A 20758-nucleotide genomic window follows, 5' to 3' on the forward strand; every position below is an offset into this window, starting at 1 on the left:
ATTGTTTGCGACTAACTGTTAACAGTCCAGGGTGTAGTCAATGACTGTCAAGAAAAGAGCCAAAAGTAAGATGAGCATAAATTAGGAATGCAGGGTCAAAGCTTGGCCATCACAAAGCATGTACAGTATCGGCCATGCCTTGGTAGGGTTTGTGGTTGTGCCATAATGTTTCACTCTTTACCTACCCCACCAAAAAATATATATAATCTTATTGCCTTGGGTGAGTAATAGGCACCATCTTTTTCTTCTTCTTTTTTTTCCAACAGGCCTTTTAGTTTTTAAAATGGCCTCTACCAAATAAGCAACATTTTGTATAATGTATGTAATGTATAATTTTGTATAATAGCAGATGATCATGTAAATGCTAGTTTAGAAAGAAATGAAAAATATCTAGGGCATTGGACAGTCTACAAAATATTGAATACTTTTATTTCAACCGAGGAAATACTACATCAGTAAATGTTCCATCTTGACCAAATCTTGGTTGAGGGTGTGTCAACTCCGTGGAGATTTTCAAGATGGCTTAAAACGTTTTTGTTTTTTTTAAACTGATGTAACTGTGATTTCATCATATTTGAATGCATGAGAAAATCCCATCCATATTGATGGGTTGCATTGTTATCTCTCACCAAGTATGAAACACGCATTTTTGTCTCATTTTAATGGTGATTAAAGCATCAAGAAAGTTTCCAGTGTGAACCGCATGTGTGTTTCCGAAGCCATGTTTACTCAGCAAGTCAGCACACTGCCGCTGCGTCCTCTCCGGGCATGTTCAGATTCTGCAGGGTTGAGTGGGCAGACCGCCCCGTCCAGCTTGACCTCGGCAATGACAACAGCCTGCATAAGTGTTAGAATTGAAACATCTATTCAAAATATTTACGTGATGCATAGTCCCAAAGAGGCACAATACAGTAACAGTTTTGTTTTTTTAAAGCTAGATTTACACTACAATGATTCAAAAATGTGATTGCACAACACATCCAATGTAATATTCTCAGACCAGAATTAGGCCTCTTCTAAGTGTTAGTAAAATAAATCAATCAATCACAAAAGATACATTACAAAACCATAATTAACGGATCAGATGTGGCCATAGTTAAGTTTGGCGGACCTGCAGGGTTGTTGAAGCGGGGTCAGACTTTGATGCAGAGCATTGCATCCAGCAGGTTTTCCGTCAGTTTGATACCGGTGGCGACAAAGTTGTGGCTCTTCAAAAGCAGAGCGTATTCGTCAGCGCTCCTCTGTTTGCCTTCGCTCATGCTGAGGGCCTGGAGCAGCCCGCGACTTGGCCCTGTTCTACCTTCGTCCAGGAAGATATCACACAGCAGCAGGCCGCAACCTGACAGCACGAGCGGATGTGCATTTTTAGACAGTCCTTACATCCACCATAGCTGATTTTTAGGATTCTAAGTAATCTGTTAACTAGGGATGCACAGAAATTCTTGGCTGAACGGAAAATAAGGAAACCAAGGCCGAATCAGAAAAATGGCTGGGGCATGTTCTGCACTTTAATTTACTGTATGTACACGTAGTATATTTATCCGATACCACTACAGTCTGGATGCTCGGGGCAAGCACATCCGACATACAGTATATGTCATCAAAATTCACAATTGTTCAACATCAATGGCGGTAGAAGAGTAGAAACCAAAAAGAAAAATGCTTTCAAAGTGATAAATATGTGCAACCAGCCAGTCTAAGCAAAAAGTCCTACAAATACAGCAGTAACTTCACCAGGTGGTCGACTTATGCTTGCCTATCACAACATCTTGTTTTTGCCGTGCTGTTTCGGTCACAAAAGTCTTTTGAGCGAATTTCAGCCAAAATATTTTTGTCACCAAACTTTCGGTGCATCACTAATGATAACTATGTGTTTCAGTGGGAATAAAGATGCCTTTAGAGGTGTCAAAATTAATTAATGAATTGATCATCATATCAATCGACAACTATTTTGATAATTGATTCATCGTTTTGAGCCACGGTTTAGCTTAAAATTCTCCGCCTCTCAAAAGTCAATATTCTGATTTCTGTCATCCTTTAACCTTTAAACAATATCAAATAAGCAACAACAATCGGAATAGATAGCAATCGAAAAACAATGAATTTGAAATTAATTTGAATGCTTAAATGAATAATAAATGTACAATATAATGAGTGAACTGTACCTGCCGTGCATGCTTCTGCGATTCTGCCGAGCAACAAATCCACCTTCTCTTCGGACCAGTCATGGAGAATTCTTGAGAGGATGTACAAGTCTGCTTTGGGTAAGGCATCTTTGAAGAAGTCTCCTGTTCATTTCACAAGCGCAGATTCTTATTTTAGATAGTGGTTTGTTTCATCAACGTTATAATAACAATACCTGCGACAAACATGACTTTGTCTTGAGTGCCGGGAGGCAGGAAAAGCGGACTCATTTCCACAACGGTCGCTAAGTCGAACACTGTCACAGACATCCCCGGGTAAGCTCGGGCAAATTCCAGTGCCATTGTACCTGTAGAACCTTCACAAAAAGACAAAATATTCAGCACATTCAGGAACTCTTAGGGTTCTTGTTGATAAAACACTGTGTAAATAATTCATTTGTAAATGTGTACAATGGTGGGCTTTTCCCTGCAAAATTAAGTATTTATACTTTGATTCTATACAATTATATATTTAACACATCAGCCTCCTTCTCTATTTGAGTACAAGAAGCTGTACACATTCTCACCTCCGAGGTCACATGCACTCTTGAAGGCAGACAAGTCAAAGGCTGTTGCCACCGTTTTACCGGTCACTTTTTCGATATTGTGCATGGCCTTCATGAACTTCACCTTCACTTCCTGATTGCTGTACAGTGTGTCCTTTGTGAGCAATTTGGTATTAGGATTTCAAGTGTACAACTAATGGAATTTGACTTCATTTGGAATATTCACCTGGAACAAGTCACCAGACTTGTTGCAAAAGACCCTGTGGTGCTGGTGGACGCCCTCCTGCACGGCGCTCTCCAGCTGGCTGAAAAGCGGCCACACGGCGTCGTCGCAGTACGCCAAGTAGTCCAGCAGCGAACATGGTGCATCAGACAGCAGGAAGCGTTTGGACAGCTCTGTGTTCTCGTATGCCGGTGTCTTACAGTCTGGAAGTTTAAAAAAAAAAAAAAAAGGAGAGGGATTAGGGTTTTGTGGCAATATTGTATGGAGTACTTTAATAACCAATTGTTGCCCTTCTAATTATTCCTTGGAAAAAAAGATGCAAAGTTGCGAAAAGCTGATGTAGATTGCAGTATAAGTTATCAACACTTTCAGAAAATATGAGATACCAAAAAAAAAGTTGTTCACAGTTGTTATATTTCCATGAAAGAGGTTATAAGTAGTGATGCACCGAATATTCGGCCACCGAAAATGGCTATTTTTGCAATTTTTGGCATTCGGCCGAAATAAAATTAAAGCCGAAAGAATATGGCCGAAATAGGATGTTGTGGTGACGCAAGCAAAAAAAAAAACCGCTGCAAGCAAGCGTCTGTTTGAATTAAACAGCGAACGCAGGTGTGAGTTTATATATAAGAGCCCCCCGAACGCTTCTACTTTTACACCGGCATCCCGGTGGCTAAATACATTAGCTAATGCTAGCACTATTGCTATTGTAAGCGTTAAAAGAAACTGCAAAACTGTTCTCCTTCCCCCCGTCGCCCCGCTCTCACGTCATCATTCCACGACCTTCCTTTTAACGCTTACATGATCAACAGTTTTAAACACGGAAACACTTAACGCTATCTCCGGGTGGCGACAGACCTGTACAGGACGCTGTGTGTGACATTGCAGTCCGTTCCCGAAAGCGATTAGCTGGTGCGAACAAATGTATTTATTTATTTTTAAACTTTGGTGAAAATGTGAATGTGCGCCGCACCTTATCTCGCCGCATGCATCCGTGCCCGCCTGTACGAACTACATTGCCAGAAAATGCTCAACCCTCGTTTGGTGTTTAATGGACCATTAGCCAACATGTCTGCGGTGTGGGCACATTTCAATTTATATTGTGCTTTGTTAAAATGCCAGTGCTAAATACACATTTTATAATAATATCATAATTTTAATTAATTATAATAAATGCAATAATAGTAAAAATTTACACATTTTATTCTGCGTTTCGGTTTTTGGCCAAGCATTTTTCATTTAAAATGTTCGGCTTCTGCCCCAAAAAAATCATTTCGGTGCATCCCTAGTGATAAGAAGAGAAAAATGTTGACTAACTTGTGCGCTTTAAAAGTTTTAGTGAGAGGCATGCCTCCAGCAGACATTCCGTTCCCTTGAGGGAGGTTTTCAGCTCGAGGGCCACCTGTGCTGCACCCAACGCCGGTCTGCGCTGGAGCAAGTCAAAAACGCCCAACTTGGAAGCAGTAAACAATGCCTGGAAAAGTTGTTTTCGGACAAAAACAAATACCACAATTTAAGACTTAATATATTTATTTTATTATTCTATTTCTTATTCAGCGCTGTAAAGCATATAAGATAATGTTTTATATTTTGCTTCAATTCAATGGGCATTGGGCTACTCCTAGTGTGTGCGCCCTGGCCACAGTTTAATACAGGCATAGAAAAATTGTTTAACAAATGAATCAGGAAGCTGCAGTATAGAAAGTGTACAAGTCGTAATCTAACTTCCCTCTTTTAGAACTCTTAGCTGTTCATCAATCTGCCTGATGTAAAATGCCACACCGAAGGACCCCTTAGCATGCCTGATGTAAAATAAATGAACTGAGCTTGAACTTAAGTAACGCTTGTATAAACGTAGCAATAACAAGGAATTTACAACATTATCATCATGGTCTGTAGTCCCCCAAGCTGTACAACATGGCCAGCTATCAGTATTGGGACAGAGCCAGAAGAGAGAAGGCTTGGAAAATGGTGTGCGAGGAAGTTAGCATAACCGGGCATGATGATTACACTGACGGACGAAAAAACATTTCCGGCAATGCTTAGTCAGTCAATTTTTCAAAGTCATTCGTTAATTGGCAACAAAAGGGGTGTTTGTCATTGATGGATTGACAGACCTTATCGCCGCTGTACAATTATATTACAGTCGTTTGACTTAGTTACTGCTTTTGGCAAAAGTTAACTGTGCACAAAACACTTTAAAAGTATTGATCCCCTCTCACCTTGGAGGCTTTGAATCCGTCCATCAGCTGAATGATTTTCTGTAGGTCCTCTCTGGCTTCTTCACTGTCCTCACATTTGTCCCTGCTGGCAGTCACTGGTTGTATTTCCTCGGAGTGTCCAGGTGAGCTGTTGACCACCTTTAAGAGGATCACTTTTTTAATAAACATATTGTGGTGAATTGCGTTGTAAAAGCTAACCTGCTGTACAGGAAGTACCGTGTGCGTGGATGAAGGGGTAGGTAGATTTGGGGCAGCGTCGCCGTGGCAACTGGCTTGTCGGTTGTAAATCTGGTCCAACTGCTTACAGAAGTGGTTGAGGGGGAAACCCACCACGTTGAGAAAGTCTCCGTGAACGTACTCCACCAGCATCCCACCGAGCGCCTGGATGCCATAGCCGCCTGCCTTGTCCCTAGCACGGTGACACACACACGCACAAACATTTTGCTGTCAATATACTAAAAGAAATCAATTTATGATACTATGCTTAGCATGATTTGCTTGTAAAATATGTCCGTAGTATGAAGGCCACACAATTAACAAATAATTGTTTCTTTGGAAATGTATGTTTTTTTTTAAAGATAATAAAAGTTTCTAAACTATAAAATCTTGTCTTCTTCACTTGTCAAAAATATAAACCAGTTCTCCATGAGGTCGCAACGGGCTCTTCTTGGCAGGCATGGTTTGTATGTAAAATAAGTCAGCAGGATGAAAGTTAAAGCAGCTAAAAAGAGCAACATCAAAGTCCAAAGTCCATTTGACATGTTTACATGATCACACTCACATGGGTTCACCGCTGTCAATGTACTCCCACAGAAGGTCCTCGGAGAGGTCGGCGAACTTCACCTTGGTTTCTTCATAGAAGTCAACTATCTGGTAATCCTCATCATCTCGCATCAGAAAAGATGATAAGAGGATTAGTATGCATTGCAAAGGAAATGGGTATTAAAGAATACACTTTTAAACTACATATAAAATACTCATATTATGAAAAGCCCATATAGTAGATCGCTGGCGTCGGGCCAAAACCTTGGTCCTCCAAAATCATCACTTTTCAGGAGACTCCATAAAGGGCATGTTTGTATCATCAAAGAGAGTGAGCCACTTTCCGCACTTTAGATTGCTCAATAATTCGTAAAAAATTACACCCACACGCGTGGACTAACCAAAAGTATTTATTTATTTTGGGGGGGGGATATGAAATTTGGCAAATTGTAAGGTTTTGGCCCAACGGCAGCGATATCAGCATTCTAGCCAGTCTTGTTTTAAACAACTTGGGATATGAGGTGAGGGATACTTTTTTTTTTTTGGACTAAGTCACACTTTTAATAGTTTGGCTGGTTCTACGATTTATATTCATTCAGGCGGGACTTCCTTTGGCCACAATGTAATGCGGAATTCTCGTTAAAGTAGGCCATTTTTAAACTAAAAATGAAATGTTCCATAGTTAGAAGCGGAAGTTTCGTCCTCATTTGCTGCCGTCAACATTGGGTGTATTCGGAAATACACACGGACGTCCTAACACCACTTTAAGAGTGTGTTCAGAGAGGCAAAGCGCACTCTCCTTCGAAGTCTATATTATAAAGCAATCGGCATCCCATGCACTGGACACTGGCACTCCTTTTTTAGGGCACCCTGAATAACCCAACGGCACATTTGAGCAACGTTCTGAGTTTCCAAACGCTCGGAGCAAAGCAGTGCGTGCTCAGAATGATGCACCCATGACTGGAGAACGAAAAATACATGTGATTTAAAATCTGGAGCAACTTATGCTTTTTCTTCTTCATGATGCATTTGTTGGCTGGTGCGACATTCTCTGGAGAATTATGGATCCATTCATGTTTTTAGCTTGCTGGCTGTAAACATTGTTTGAGTTTCCATTTTGCTGTGGTCAAAATAGCCAATTAAAAAAAGGAAATAACTTTTGTTAAATTAGTTTTACAGAGAAAGCCCCCTTCCCTACAGGTTACAGCCAGGTTAACAATAGCAGCAGGCCCAGGTGAATTTGTGTCATTATTATTATCATTACAGTTTAACTGGATTACATGCACAAATCATGTGCCCTGTTGCCTCATTGAACACCACTTACCTGGTTTCTCATGCAAAAGCACGACAGCAACGCCCGTGAAGACACTGTGCTCTTTACCACTCAAACTAAAGCAATAAAACAGGAGAGAATTATAAACAATATGTTAATCTATCAATCTATTGAAGATAGAAAATCAATTTGACCTTGAGAGCATTCTGTATGCATCTTGCTTGTCACGTGGCTTCTCCAGAATCATGCCATCTACAGACTGCGGAAGTATATTTTAAATACCAACATTCTTTGAGAAGCAGACAATTATTGTTCTGCTCACACCTGTTTTTACAAATAATATGCAGTAAAGTAGGACTGACTATGAAATAATGTGCTTACCACGATAGTGTCAGCTCCAATCACTATGTCAGGAGTTTTAAGGTGATTCTTAAAGACACAAAATGGAAGTAAAAAAAAAAAATCCCATTAGTGTTGCTTTCTAACGGGTTCCACAGTATTACACATGTACACGTGTACAAATAAAGGCTTGCCAGTTGCCACAGAATAAATGTATCCCTAATCGATTTAAGGTACTCTTTGTAGTTGTTATAAGGAAATGCATTATAACGCGTGAACTCACACAGGGCATCCTCCTCGCCACCTCTAGTGCCTTCTGCTTGGCAGTCTCCACAGCATACTGTTGAGGTGTTTTGAAAAGTCGCTTGTCAAGAGTTTCTTTAAACCAGGATGGGACCACCTCAAAGCGCAGCCCCTAACGTGAGGCAGTAGATAGGACATGAGAAGACACAACGCAGGTTTTTGTCACAATGTTCATCTAGACTCTTACAGCATTGCGAAGAATCTCCAGTCGCCTCGGGGACGCGCTCGCCAACACAACCAGTTTACCAACTAGTTTGGAGATGACGGGGTTCAGCACCATGGTGGTCAATGGTCACTCACCTAGCTGCCTTAGTACAAGGAGGCGACGAACAAGACATGTCAATGCATGAAGCATCATGAAATAATGCAGTTCTACAGTAATCAATTTAGACATTTTTACTCATTCATATTCTGACTTCAAAAAGATGTAAAACATCAGGTTTAAAATGTAATTTGGTGTATACAATATAGGCAAGTGTATACGAAGTATACACATTTATTTTTCATTGTTTCCAGGTTTAAAAACATGGTAAAGTCTCATTTGAGACTCGTGCTGGTTTTCAACCAGAATTTGACGTGTTAAACAAGCTGCGACGGACAAACACATGTCCAAATCCCCTTATTCTAAAATCTAAAGTATAAAACGTAGCAATTAAGCGCTTTATGCATATATTAAGACGCTGAATTCGAATAACCTGTTTTGCTTAAACCGAAAACTTGAAATGTGCAGCAAGTTAGACGTAAAAATTCTGTAACTTTGATTTATTTTGTTGACCATGCGGTCACCAAAAATATCATGCACACGTAAAGACAAAATGTAGAGTTTAATGGCCAGTGGCACCAATACAGCGCATTTCACTATTTTAATTAACTTTTACACGTTTGAAAAATATACACGATTTATGTGGTTTTTTTGTTATTATCCCTCTTACCTCTCTCTGCAAACCCGGAACTACAGCAAGCAAACGTAAACTAAGTGATGACGTCAGACGTGTTGGTCAAATGAGACGCCTGATACGACAGTACGGTTCCAGCCATACATTTTCAGAACCGTAGACTGTAAAATACTGACTAAATGGTGACCCGGGGCAACAAAACATAATTTGTAAACAATCAAGTTGAAAATACATCTAGCTGGCTTGCCAACTTCAGATAGATAAATAGATAGATAGATAGATAGATAGATAGATAGATAGATAGATAGATAGATAGATAGATAGATAGATAGATAGATAGATAGATAGATAGATAGATAGATAGATAGATAGATAGATAGATAGATAGACAGACAGAATTTGTAAACACTCAAATTGAAAATACGTCTAGCTAGCTTGCCAACTTCAGATATAGATAGATAGATAGATAGATAGATAGATAGATAGATAGATAGATAGATAGATAGATAGATAGATAGATAGATAGATAGATAGATAGATAGATAGATAGATAGATAGATAGATAGATAGATAGATAGATAGATAGACAGACAGAATTTGTAAACACTCAAATTGAAAATACGTCTAGCTAGCTTGCCAACTTCAGATATAGATAGATAGATAGATAGATAGATAGATAGATAGATAGATAGATAGATAGATAGATAGATAGATAGATAGATAGATAGATAGATAGATAGATAGATAGATAGATAGATAGATAGATAGATAGATAGATAGATAGATAGATAGATAGATAGATAGATAGATAGACAGACAGAATTTGTAAACAATCAAGTTGAAAATACATCTAGCTAGCTTGCCAACTTCAGATAGATAGTGTTAGATTATTAACATTGTTTTTCTGTTTCAATTTATATTTTAATTGTTTTTGATATTAGTTAGAGATGTGTAATAATAAGCCAACAGTTCATTCAGATGTTAGTCAATCTATAGTCTTTGTTGTCTTCCCTGGGGAAGTAAGGTTTTTGATTCAATCTAAATGAGGGGATGTCTGTAAATGCAATCAGAGGTCGGTCCATAAAAATCCCTTGTGAGAGGAGGCGCCGGGGGCCAATTGTTTACCCACATCTTGAGTGGATTAAGATAGGAACTGAAGTAAGATTATCAAGTAGTGTATTTCACTTTGCTGACAGAACAAGATGACAGGGGGGAGTAAACTGTTTTTGTATAAATAAAGGAGAAAGGAAAGAGGGGGCACACTTCTAGACCAGATGCTGTTTGAGCAAGGTTCTTAAGTGTCTTCAGAAATTCTGAAAATAAAGCTGGCAAAAAAACTTCTCCACGAGACTTCAACTTTGAGTTTTATTTTGGACACGCAGAAATCAAAGAAACGATTTCCAACAATAGATAGACAGACAGACAGAAACTTAGCCTCTCACAAGACATTTATTTTCTCATGTGCAAAGTACATATGGGTAAGGCATGGAGAAAAACAGCATGTTCTTACATGGACATGATTGCCTAAAAGCACATTATTCTTAGTAAAGTCATCAGTTATCTGCATCACAGTAAAAAATATTTCACTCTCTAGGTATAAGAGGTTTCTTAGTAGTAATGCTTTACTCCGAATGACTTAACAGGATAAAAAGCCAAAATGCCCCCACAAAGACAGTAAAGACTAAAACAAGAATACCCACAGCCTTCGGTGGCACACCTGTTTTTCAGCCTTCATCAGTATCATGATTATAGTGCAACCACCCCGCATGTCCCATTTAAATCACAGCCTTGTGGAAATGATTTAACAAGTGCATTAAATTCCACACATCATGGAATAACATAAAATCCCATCATTTTTATTCTGTAATGAAACTGCCTTGTGCCATTTATTTACACAATTCAATCATAGTGGAATGTATTACAAATAATCTAATGTAATGTACAAGTTCAAAAAATAAACGTGATGGTGATTTGTTTTCAATTCAAACCGTCCTTAATGAATCATAATGGACACTGTCTTACAAGTGCCCATGCTCATCATTGATGTTGTCGTAGGCTTTGTCCTGCACCGCCGCCATGGTGACTACCTCGAAGCAACCCCCCGCCTCACCCTCAGGTGAGTGGCCCGCTGGCATGCAGTCGTAGACTTTGCCAGCTGAGTTGACGCCCTTGCGATTTCGCACGCCGGGTTGGTAAAGCTGCATGGCTGGGCGGTCCTGCAGAGAGTGGTGGGGGACAAACAGCAGGGTCATATGACATCAAAATGTGCATGAGAGCTTCTACCTAATAAGCATTAGCAATGACTTCTGTAGACATCCGTGAAGGTCAAACACTCCTAACAATGTGTCTCACCCCTTTCATTTGAAAATTCATTCCAGATCCACTCTAGTCCTGTAAATTGTGGCTAAGTAAGTTCAACTCGGTTAAGTTAAAGCAGAATGTTGTGGTGAAAAGTTCAAATACCCTGATCCATACCATTATCCAGATCTGCACTACTACTACTACCTACCACATTGCTGACAGCACTGGAAGCATGTATTTAAAAAAAAAAAAAGACATGTCAAGATCACGGACTATACAGGTGCTCGTCAAAAAATTAGAATATCTTCAAAAAGTTGAATAATTTCCGTAATTCCATTCAAAAAGTCAAACTTTCATAGATGATAGATTCAGGGCCCATAACTTAAGTGAACTAAAGTGATTTCAAGTATTTATTTGTTTATTTTTACATTATTTGGGCGTCCAACTAGAAAAAACAAACAAACATGAAAACAGTGTACACACACTATATTGTGGCCCTCGTTCTCCTCTTGTAATACAATACTATCAAGAGGAAAATGAGGACCACCAGACCCAAACACAAAGAGCTGACAGAAAGCATCAATAAAGCCTGGGCTTCCAGGACCCCCAGGCAATGCCACGGCGCATCGAGGGCAGTGGTTAAGGCAAATGGAATCCAACCAACTATTGAAGATTGACATATTGTTTTGAAAATACTAACCATCCATGCAAAAGTCTGGGAAGTATGCATGGTGATTTCTTCACATTATTCTAGTTTTTTGACATCCTGTTTTAGTGGGTTTTATGAGCTGGAAGCCCAAATAATGTAAAAATAAACAAATAAATACTTGAAATCACTTAAGTTGTGGGCCCTGAATCTATAATCTATTCAAGTTTGACTTTTTGAATGGAATTACAGAAATGATTCAACTTTTTGAGGATATGCAATTTTTTGACGAGTACCTGTATATGAATGGACTCAAAATGACACTTCCCCGCCGTTACGGGAAGTAAAGCCATGGGCGGCCCATCTTATGCTGGCACACACTAAGGCTGCCTAACTTGAATACAATGATTTTTTTGCAATGTTTTCACGGTATTTCCTTTTCTATAGCGAAAATGCCACTGATAACACTGGGAGAAGTGCTACATGCACATTTCATCGGTAAGATGCAATTACATGATAAGAGGCGTGCATGCATAGAAGATCAGCTATAGTTCGCCAAGTACTTTAACTACAATAGGCCAAAATTTGTAAGAAGTGGCCAAGAGACGCAACTTCCGTCCTTCGCTGATTGGTTCTTTCCACTGTCTGTTTGGTCAGGTTTGCCCCACCTCAGAATTTAGAAATGTGCTTGATGGCAACAGCAGACTAGTTCAGTACAATAATGTATGCATTTTAACAAATTAACTAGCCAACTAACAAACAAACTAGATCCCCATTTCCACTACATGGTCTTTACATATTTTAAATAAAAATCTAACTAACTAGAGTTCAATTTCCACTTAATGTTTTAGTTCATCCTACTTTACTAATATTTTAGGTGGTTTGGCAACTAACTAATTAACCAACAAACTAACTAACTAACTAACTAGCTAGCTAAATAACTAATGTTCAGTTGCCATTGAATGCTTGAGTTCATCCTACTTTAGTAACTAATCTATCAGGTGGTTTGGCAACCAACTGACTTAAATAAATAAATAAATAAAGTTTCCACTGAATGCTTTGGTTCCTCTTACTTTATTAACCAATCTTTCAAGTGGTTTGATAACTAACTAACTAACTAACTAAAGTTAAATTTCCACTTAATGTTTTAGTTCATCCTACTCTACTAATCTTTCAGATGGTTTGGCAACTAACTAACTAACTAACTAACTAATGTTCAGTTGCCACTGAATGCTTGAGTTCATCCTACTTTAGTAACTAATCTTTCAGGTGGTTTGGCAACCAACTGACTTAAATAAATAAATAAAGTTTCCACTGTTCATCTTACTCTCCAATCTTTCAAGTGGTTTGCTAACTAACTAACTAACTAACCAACTAACTAACTAACTAAATGGGACACCGTTCCTAACTAGCGCTTCTGTTTTCTACACATTATAACTAACAAACGAACAATAGCCACATTTGTGGCTTGGGTCAGATTGGTGGACATTTTTAGTAATGACAATCCTTGATCCAAATAAATGAATAAATAACTTTAATTTCCTTTATTTAACCAAGTTATATAACAAAAGCACCATATACATTAAGCGGTTTGGTATTTAAATTTTAACAAACTAAATATGAAATAACTCACTGCGGAGGAACGCAGCTAATTATGTTGTGATTCTCACAGGATTCCACTTCAACACCAAATTTCGACGCTCGGTAACTTTCTGAAGACAAATCCCTCACAGATCCCGCTCATGACAAAGCATTCTTACACTGTGTTTACAGCACAGCAGGTTTTGAAGATAGACCACTGTCTAAGGCCTTGATTGTTAAAGTAAAGAAATATGTTTTTGTGGTAAGTTTATAGCAAAAAGAAAAAAATCAGACGAACCCCTCGCATGCTCACCTTCTCGCTCACCTTGTTTCGGAGGCGCTCTTTCCTGTTTGCCATCTCGTCCCTCTCCTCCTTCATGTGCTTGTCGCCGCTGTCGGGGCAGAAGGCGTAGGTGTGGTGATGACCCTCCTTCTTGGCGCGGTCCTGGCAGTAGCCCTTGCCCCACTTGGTCTCGTCTTTGCGCCGCGCAAACTTGTCAAAGTCGTAGTGGTGCCTCTGACGCTTCCTGTCGTCGTCTTTCCCGCGGTGCTCCTTGTCTCGCTGTCTGCGGCACTGCTGCTGCTCCTTGTCACTCTCGGGCTGACCTCTAGTGAAAGGATTGCAGATAATGTACATATTGTATCATGCACGATCGAATCCATTTTTACTCATTGGGGCCGTGGGTGAGCTGGGGTCCATCTCAGTTAACTTTGGACGATAGTGTGGGTACTCTTAAGGATTGGTCGCTAGCCATACTCGTGGATGCTGCCGAAACGGGCGGGGCCACTGATAAACATCTGACATCTAGTAAGTCCTCTTTGGCAGTAGCTGGCACGATCCTCTTAACTGAGTGGCTATGAAAACTGGTTCTGTTCTAGGATGCCAACTGGCCCCCATCAAGGAGGTGGCGCACAGAAGGAAGTTGGCCAAGCTGACCAACGCCTTCAACCTCCTGCATTTCTCTACAAAGTTCCTAAGCACATGCTTTAGTGCCACAACGTTATTCTCCCAGTGGAGAAATGTGTGCTACTGCAGGTTAATCCCGCCCACATGAATCAGACTCTGTATTTCCACTCAATAGCCAAACAACACACAAGCAAAGACAAAAACAAGCGCACTTACAATGTCACTTCTGTGCAATAAAACACAAGGTGCAATATGTTGTGTAATGCAATGTTGCTGTTTTAACTTATTTATGCTCTAGAGACTTTTTCTAAGTAACTTTTATTTTCTCTCGTCTGATTCATTTGATAATGCTTCTTTTTCATTACATTGTAGGCCTTTTAAATGTCTTCCACTGTTGTCTTTTACTGCTGTAACCAATGAATTCCCCCGTTGTGGGATCAATAAAGTCGCTCATATAGTATTTTTCCTCATTACTGGTGCTCAGTGGTGGCATCACATAAAAAGCAATACAAAAAGTGAGGGGGAATCTACCCTCTGTTAACTCATTCCCTGCCATTGACGCCTAAATTGTAATAATCTTTGGTTGTTGTTTTTTATCGTGAGTTAACGAGTGAAGACACGCGATTAATTACAATAAATTTTAATCACCTGCCCCCCCCTAATTTTTTAATAATCTTTTCTTCTTCTTCTTCTTTTTTAAAAAGTTTATAAAAAATTAGGGGCGTCAGGCGATTAGAATTTGTAATCGTAATTAATCGCATGACTTTAATAGTTAACTCACAATTAATCCAAACTTTTATATCTGTTCTAAATGTACAATAAAAAAAATTCTAGGTTTTCATACTCTTGTTAACAAAAGTGCAAAAAAATGTAAACTAATTGAAATTGTTCAAATGAATTTTTGACGTCTATAGCCGTCAATGGCAGTGAATGAGTTAATACTGAAAAATTCACTTATTTTCTGTTTTTGTGCTCATCCCAAAAACTCGAGATCTCGTAATTCTCATAAAATCTCATGAAATGTTCTCGAGAGAGGTTATCTTGTCCTCCCTAATGAGGTTTAGGAATATGTCTGTCTCATTCTTTGCCCGTGTGTAGCGTGTCATGTTGTGCAGCCGCCATGAATCTGAAGATATAAGGAATACTAGTCATGTAACGAATTACATTTACTTGAGTAACATTTGGAAAAAATGTGCTTCTAAGAGCAGTTTTACCACACAATACTTTTAACTTGAGTAGATGTGTGAAGAAGTAACGCTCCTCTTACTCCGCTTAGATTTACCCGTATTTTCAGGTAAGCGCTCTGCTTGACTGACTGTGTGAAAGCATTTCCGCGGACACTAGCGATGTGACGTTCACGAACGAATCCAGTCTTTTGAACGGCTCTTCAATGTGATGATGGGAACCGAGTCCCGAGAGACCTGCTCACACCGCTCATTGTGCATGCCTGCTTTAGCACCATGGGCAGAAGTTAGAACACAACAAGCTCAAAAAGTTATTTTAAATTTCATGATTTGAAGATGCCAGCATTTGCACATAATTTGATCTTTTTTGTCTATTTGATGACATTGTTTAAATTTTTTTTTAAAAGGCTTTATGTTCAAGCAGTTACTCAGTACTTGAGTATTCTTTTCAGCGAATACTTTTTTACTTGTACTTGAGTGATTTCTTTGATGACTACTTTTTACTTTAACTTGAGTAATATTATTTTGAAGTAACGTTACTCTTACTTGAGTACAATTTTTGCCTACTCTACCCACCTCTGCTTCCCACTCACATGGCCACTAGTGGAGACGTGAAAAATGTGTTTCCATGACACTTTTGTCATGTACTTCCATATCGACAGCGCAAAATTTTTTTTTGCCATATTTGAGAGTTTTTGTTGTTGTATTTTTACAATTTTTGTGTTTCCATTACCAGTTTGCTCTTGTGCAATTTGCATTATGTGTATTTCTGTGGGCAATGGAAACCCATTGACTGACTCGCGTGAGGCAACTTTAGGATGTTTGAATGCTACTCCGACTTCCTCCCACTTTGCAAAAACATGCATGCCAGGTTTACGAGGTTTCTCACACCCGAAGACAGATGGGAAAGGCTCCAGTTCACCGGCAACCCAAATGAGGATAAAAGATACAGAAAAAGGATGGATGGTATATATATCTGATTTGATGGTCCTTACTTTTCCTTAGAATCCTTTAACTTCATCTGTCCGCCTGATTTTTCCCATTTCCCCCTCTCCATTTCGCCGACTTCACTTTTGTCCTTCACACGGTCTGAGTCCACGTCATCATCCCTGTCGCTCTTCTTCAGCAGCTGATGAAGAGGAGGAAGGTCACTTCAGGTCAGGAGATGCAGGTTCACGTCGGGTGAATTGTTACCTTAATTTTGATGTCTTTGTCTGAGAGTTTCTTCTGCTTCTCCGCTTCTTTCCGTTTGCGCCTCTCCTCCTCGCGTCGCTTCCGTTTCTCCTCCTCGCGCTGTCGCTTCTTCTCGAACTCTCGTCGCCGCCTCTCCTCTCGCTTTTCCTCTCTTATTCTCTGCAAGGAAGTGAATACTTTGTCATGTTTCCCCCCCCCTTAGGAGAAATAATGCTTTTATTTTTCGTCATACCTGTTTCTCCATTTTCTTGTTTCTGATGTACTCCAACAGGGGTGTTGTCCTTTTAGCTAAAAATGGACAAAGAGATCATGTATAGTCTTACCCCTCAAAGACAACGATGCCCAGTTTTCATTAACACTGATATAGCGATATTAATTTAACAATATGTTGTGATTCTCAGGGGAAGGCAAATCAATTATGGGATCCCACTTCTGCTACCAAATTGCAATGTTAACCTTTAAAGACAAACCCCTTGCATGACTTACATTTACAACACCAAACTGCAATTGCAAGTTTTTGAAAACAAATTACATGCAAGATCCCATTTCTGACACTAAATTGCGACAAATAACTCCAATGACTCCTACTTCTAACACCAAATTATAATATAATTTTTTTTCCAAAAACAACATCACATGCAGGATCCTTTTTCTGACTCTAAACCGTGATAAACAAAATTTGAAGACAAATCACTTGTGGGGTCCTTATTCTGACACCAAAATGTACCTTTGTGAAGAAAAGTCATCGACAGGATCTGACTTCTGACATCAAATTGTGATGGCAATCTCATAGACAAATAACTCACATAATCACACTTCTGACACCAAATTGTGACGGTGACTTGTTAAAGAAAGATTCCTCTCTTGACCCCACTTCTGACAACAAATTGTGATGGCAACTTTTTGAAGAATTCAAGACAAATCACTCAGCAATTGCTCCTGTGACACCGAATTATGACAGTAACACAGGATCTTGATGGTAACTTTTTGAGGAAAACTCACACACAGGATCCCACTTCTCGAAAAAAAAATTGTGAATTAGCATTCAAGACAAATCATTCGGGGGAACCCACTACTGACACTTAATTGTGATGATAACATTAGAGACAAGTCACTTTTGGGATCCTATTTCTATGAGAAGTGGTGGTAACTTTTTGAAGACATATCACTTGCCTGATCCCACTTCTGACACCAAATGGTGATGGTAACTCAAAAGCTTACCTATAAGCTCTCTAGTTTTGGCCTCAATTTCCCCGAGCAGGGTCTCGGGGTTGGCCATCGACTTCTCTTCATCACAGGAGTAGTTCTCCAAGAAGCGTTTATATTCTGGATCTGAGAGAGGAAGTGACATTAAACGAACGGAATCGACACAGTATGCGAATATGATGTCGAAGCAAGCAATGTTTTTGCTTTTTGAAGTAGTATCAGAACCGTAGTTGAGGTCTATAATCTGATTGCGGGATCCCGTGTTGTTGCGTAAGAGCACACAGAGTTGTCTTTGCTGGGCTCTGTATAAAATAACGGTTCTTGTATTACAGCTCCGCCCTGCAATTCACCCTTACGTTACCTTCTTCAATACTTCCAGCTTTGGCATCTTTCTTTTTGAGCTTCTTTTTGGAGACTTTCTGGAAGGGGGCAAACTCTACCACGGCAGGGAACTCCTGACCTGTTTGGATGTCAAAGATCCAGTCAGGGCTATCGTCAGTGTATTGAATATCATCTAACAGATGACATGCCTCAATCTTCTATCTACTTGAATAAATAAACACCACAACACATGTGCACCCGCCAGTGTGTGAGCAAATATAGCATTTGCATGCAAGGGCTGCACTGAAATACTTCAACTCTTTCCACCATTTTTCCTTGTGCTTTAATAGGAAAACACAAAGTGATACAGTATTGTAAAGAAAATGATGGTCACCTTTGTTGTCAATGAAGACGTAGCCATCAAATCTATCTCTGAACAAAAGGATATCTTCTTGATGTTTAAAGTTGATGTAGGCTCTGGAGAACAAATGTGGGTACAGACTATGGACACAAATGAGGAGATAATGAACGGAAAGATTAACAATTTATTTATATGTATGCTACATGTATGGATAGATACCTTGGATCAGCAGGGAAGAACTCAAAGTAGTCAAAGGAAGGAAGCGGGCTGAGTTGTTCTTCTAACTGCTCCTTGGTCAGGTGAGGTGGGAGCCTTCGTATGACCACCTTTTTAAAAGGGAAATTAATTAATTTAATTGTATAAACACACAAAACATTATGTGACAAGACAATTTGATACATATCTCGAGACATGGGGTGCAATGTGATTCAAGGACTGCTCAATTCAAGTGGACCGACTCGATTTGGTTTTGATTCAAAGTCATTGCGATTCAATTCAGTGGGATTACGATTCGATATGGTATGGCTCAGTTCCAAAAGCTATGATGCAATGGTTTAATGTTTTCATTTTACATACACATGAATGAAATTGTCAGTACTGTTCATTTCTGTTCATTTGATGCGCGAATCGGTGGAGACTTGAATTGCGAAATGGCCATTGAAAACGAAGCCTGAATCAGAATTTTCAGATTTGAGTGAGAACAAGTCATAGCATATTTTTTCAGAGTTGAATGTTTGGACGGCACTCAAATCTCCATATGTGTGACAGGAAATATTTCCACGTGTATGGGATTATTTGGCCGGTTAATGAGCATTAAATTCTACATTTAAATAGTCAATCAATAAAGCCTAGCTAGGCAGTGTATCAACCCCTTTGGCGTTACTTTGCTGTTAGAAATTAACAAAAGGTACTTTGCAAACTTGGGACACCCAACCTGAGACGAACTATCTTTGTGCTAATTAGGATTAGTCTAGTACAACACAATAGAGCTAAAATTAAAATGGATCCAAAGAAAAATAAAACATCCCAATCCTGCATTCTGCCGTGGCCCGTTGGCCATTGTATGCCACGGGATCTTGGAGGTGAATTATTTTAAACTAAAAAGGAAACCCTTTCTGTGGGTTGATATGCTGTAGGCTACAGTATAATACATTTGAATAAGATAAGTAAATATGGCTTTCTAAACGTACAATGATGATAACGCATTATATAAATGCGCTACATTTACAATTTACCATTATAATCAAATACGATTTTTCTTTTTTTGGACTATGATGTGTTTTTCGGAAAAATTACAATTAGTAACCCATTCCAGTTCTCATTCGGGACTCATTGATTAATGTCAAAATGAATAGAGAATGCAGGTTTTGGGTGAGGGTCCAAGCTCTATTAAATAGGAATGATTTGGTTTGATTTGATGTACTCACATCTTCAAATACGTGTATACAGTACTTCATTTGTACATTTTTCATCCATTTTAGATTAGTTTTCTTAAAATGATGTAACAAAATGTGTCTAATTCTTTCTACCGCCATTTGTTTAAAATTCCTTTACATATATTGTAGCACAGGTTTTATGGATGGATGCCCTTCCTGACTCCAAATCGTTTCCCACACAGCAATAATCATTTTAGCTTAATACAGTACTGAAATGTGATTTTCAGATTTTTTGATTATTTTAAAACATCAAATGTATTTATTTAAACAAATGTTGCAACCAGCAATTGAGTGGAGGGTGTGCCACTGTTTCTGGTACTACATGAACATTTATTGATTTATATTTGCAGTAATATGTAAAAATGTGCATCCAAAAAATAAATGCCTCCAAAAATGTATTTCCAGTAGCATATTACTCGGGTCTAAAACCAAATGTACATAAGCACTTTACGTATCTAGTGCCATAAAGGGGTTGAGCCTATTAATTGAAAATGTAAAACAATGCGTTAACGTAGGATCATTTGGAAGAAACTAACATTTTGGTGAGTCTCTGTCCGCGGTGCTGAAAGGCCGTCCGCCATGTTTTCCCACACAACGTAAACAATAACATCAGCGAAGGCTGCTCACCAGACCTCATCGTACCTTCGTAAAAACCTCCTTTTTCTCTTCTTTCTGCTTAGGAATGCTATCCTGGTCTCCCGAATTGTCCCTCAACTTGATCTCCACGACGCCCTTGTCCTTGGTCGCCGTCATTGGCTCCTTTTCAGACCTCATCTCGCTCCATCTTCCTGTTGCCTGCACTGGCCTGGCAGGGCGCTCGCGAGAAGGCATGCAAATATCGCGAGAGGATGGGGCGGGAGACAATTCTACGTAATAAGCAATTCGTCAGAAGAAATACATAATTTATTTGGTAT

At 39.2% G+C, this 20758-nt stretch overlaps 2 protein-coding genes across 5 annotated transcripts; both read right to left on the reverse strand.

Moving 5' to 3' along the window:
* Nucleotides 1-612: 612 nt before the first annotated feature.
* asmtl (acetylserotonin O-methyltransferase-like) lies at nt 613-8867 on the reverse strand. Of its 3 annotated transcripts, none has more exons than XM_086091206.1 (16): nt 8744-8867; nt 7999-8119; nt 7792-7923; nt 7551-7598; nt 7364-7428; nt 7221-7285; nt 5916-6021; nt 5351-5543; nt 5135-5272; nt 4230-4386; nt 2916-3115; nt 2711-2843; nt 2360-2500; nt 2166-2288; nt 1112-1339; nt 613-837 (listed from the first exon to the last, which is right to left on the reverse strand). In XM_086091206.1, exons 2-15 carry the CDS (start codon nt 8089-8091, stop codon nt 1134-1136), a joined length of 1800 nt encoding a protein of 599 aa, XP_085947332.1. In that variant the 5' UTR covers nt 8092-8119; nt 8744-8867; the 3' UTR covers nt 613-837; nt 1112-1133. The 3 variants fall into 3 exon arrangements, with proteins under 3 accessions (XP_085947332.1, XP_085947331.1, XP_085947333.1); XM_086091205.1 differs by having other exon boundaries at nt 5333-5543; XM_086091207.1 differs by lacking the exon at nt 1112-1339 and having other exon boundaries at nt 5333-5543.
* A 1270-nt stretch (nt 8868-10137) lies between these two features.
* upf3a (UPF3A regulator of nonsense mediated mRNA decay) lies at nt 10138-20665 on the reverse strand. Of its 2 annotated transcripts, none has more exons than XM_086092065.1 (10): nt 20487-20665; nt 18628-18734; nt 18442-18548; nt 18088-18186; nt 17742-17852; nt 16753-16808; nt 16521-16679; nt 16322-16455; nt 13561-13843; nt 10138-10923 (listed from the first exon to the last, which is right to left on the reverse strand). In XM_086092065.1, exons 1-10 carry the CDS (start codon nt 20616-20618, stop codon nt 10726-10728), a joined length of 1386 nt encoding a protein of 461 aa, XP_085948191.1. In that variant the 5' UTR covers nt 20619-20665; the 3' UTR covers nt 10138-10725. The 2 variants fall into 2 exon arrangements, with proteins under 2 accessions (XP_085948191.1, XP_085948190.1); XM_086092064.1 differs by having other exon boundaries at nt 13549-13843.
* Nucleotides 20666-20758: the final 93 nt, after the last annotated feature.

Source organism: Leptonotus elevatus, chromosome 12 (genome assembly GCF_054856555.1).
Source record: "Leptonotus elevatus isolate MCC_2025b chromosome 12, RoL_Lele_1.0, whole genome shotgun sequence".
In the NCBI taxonomy this organism is placed as follows: Eukaryota; Metazoa; Chordata; class Actinopteri; order Syngnathiformes; family Syngnathidae; genus Leptonotus; species Leptonotus elevatus.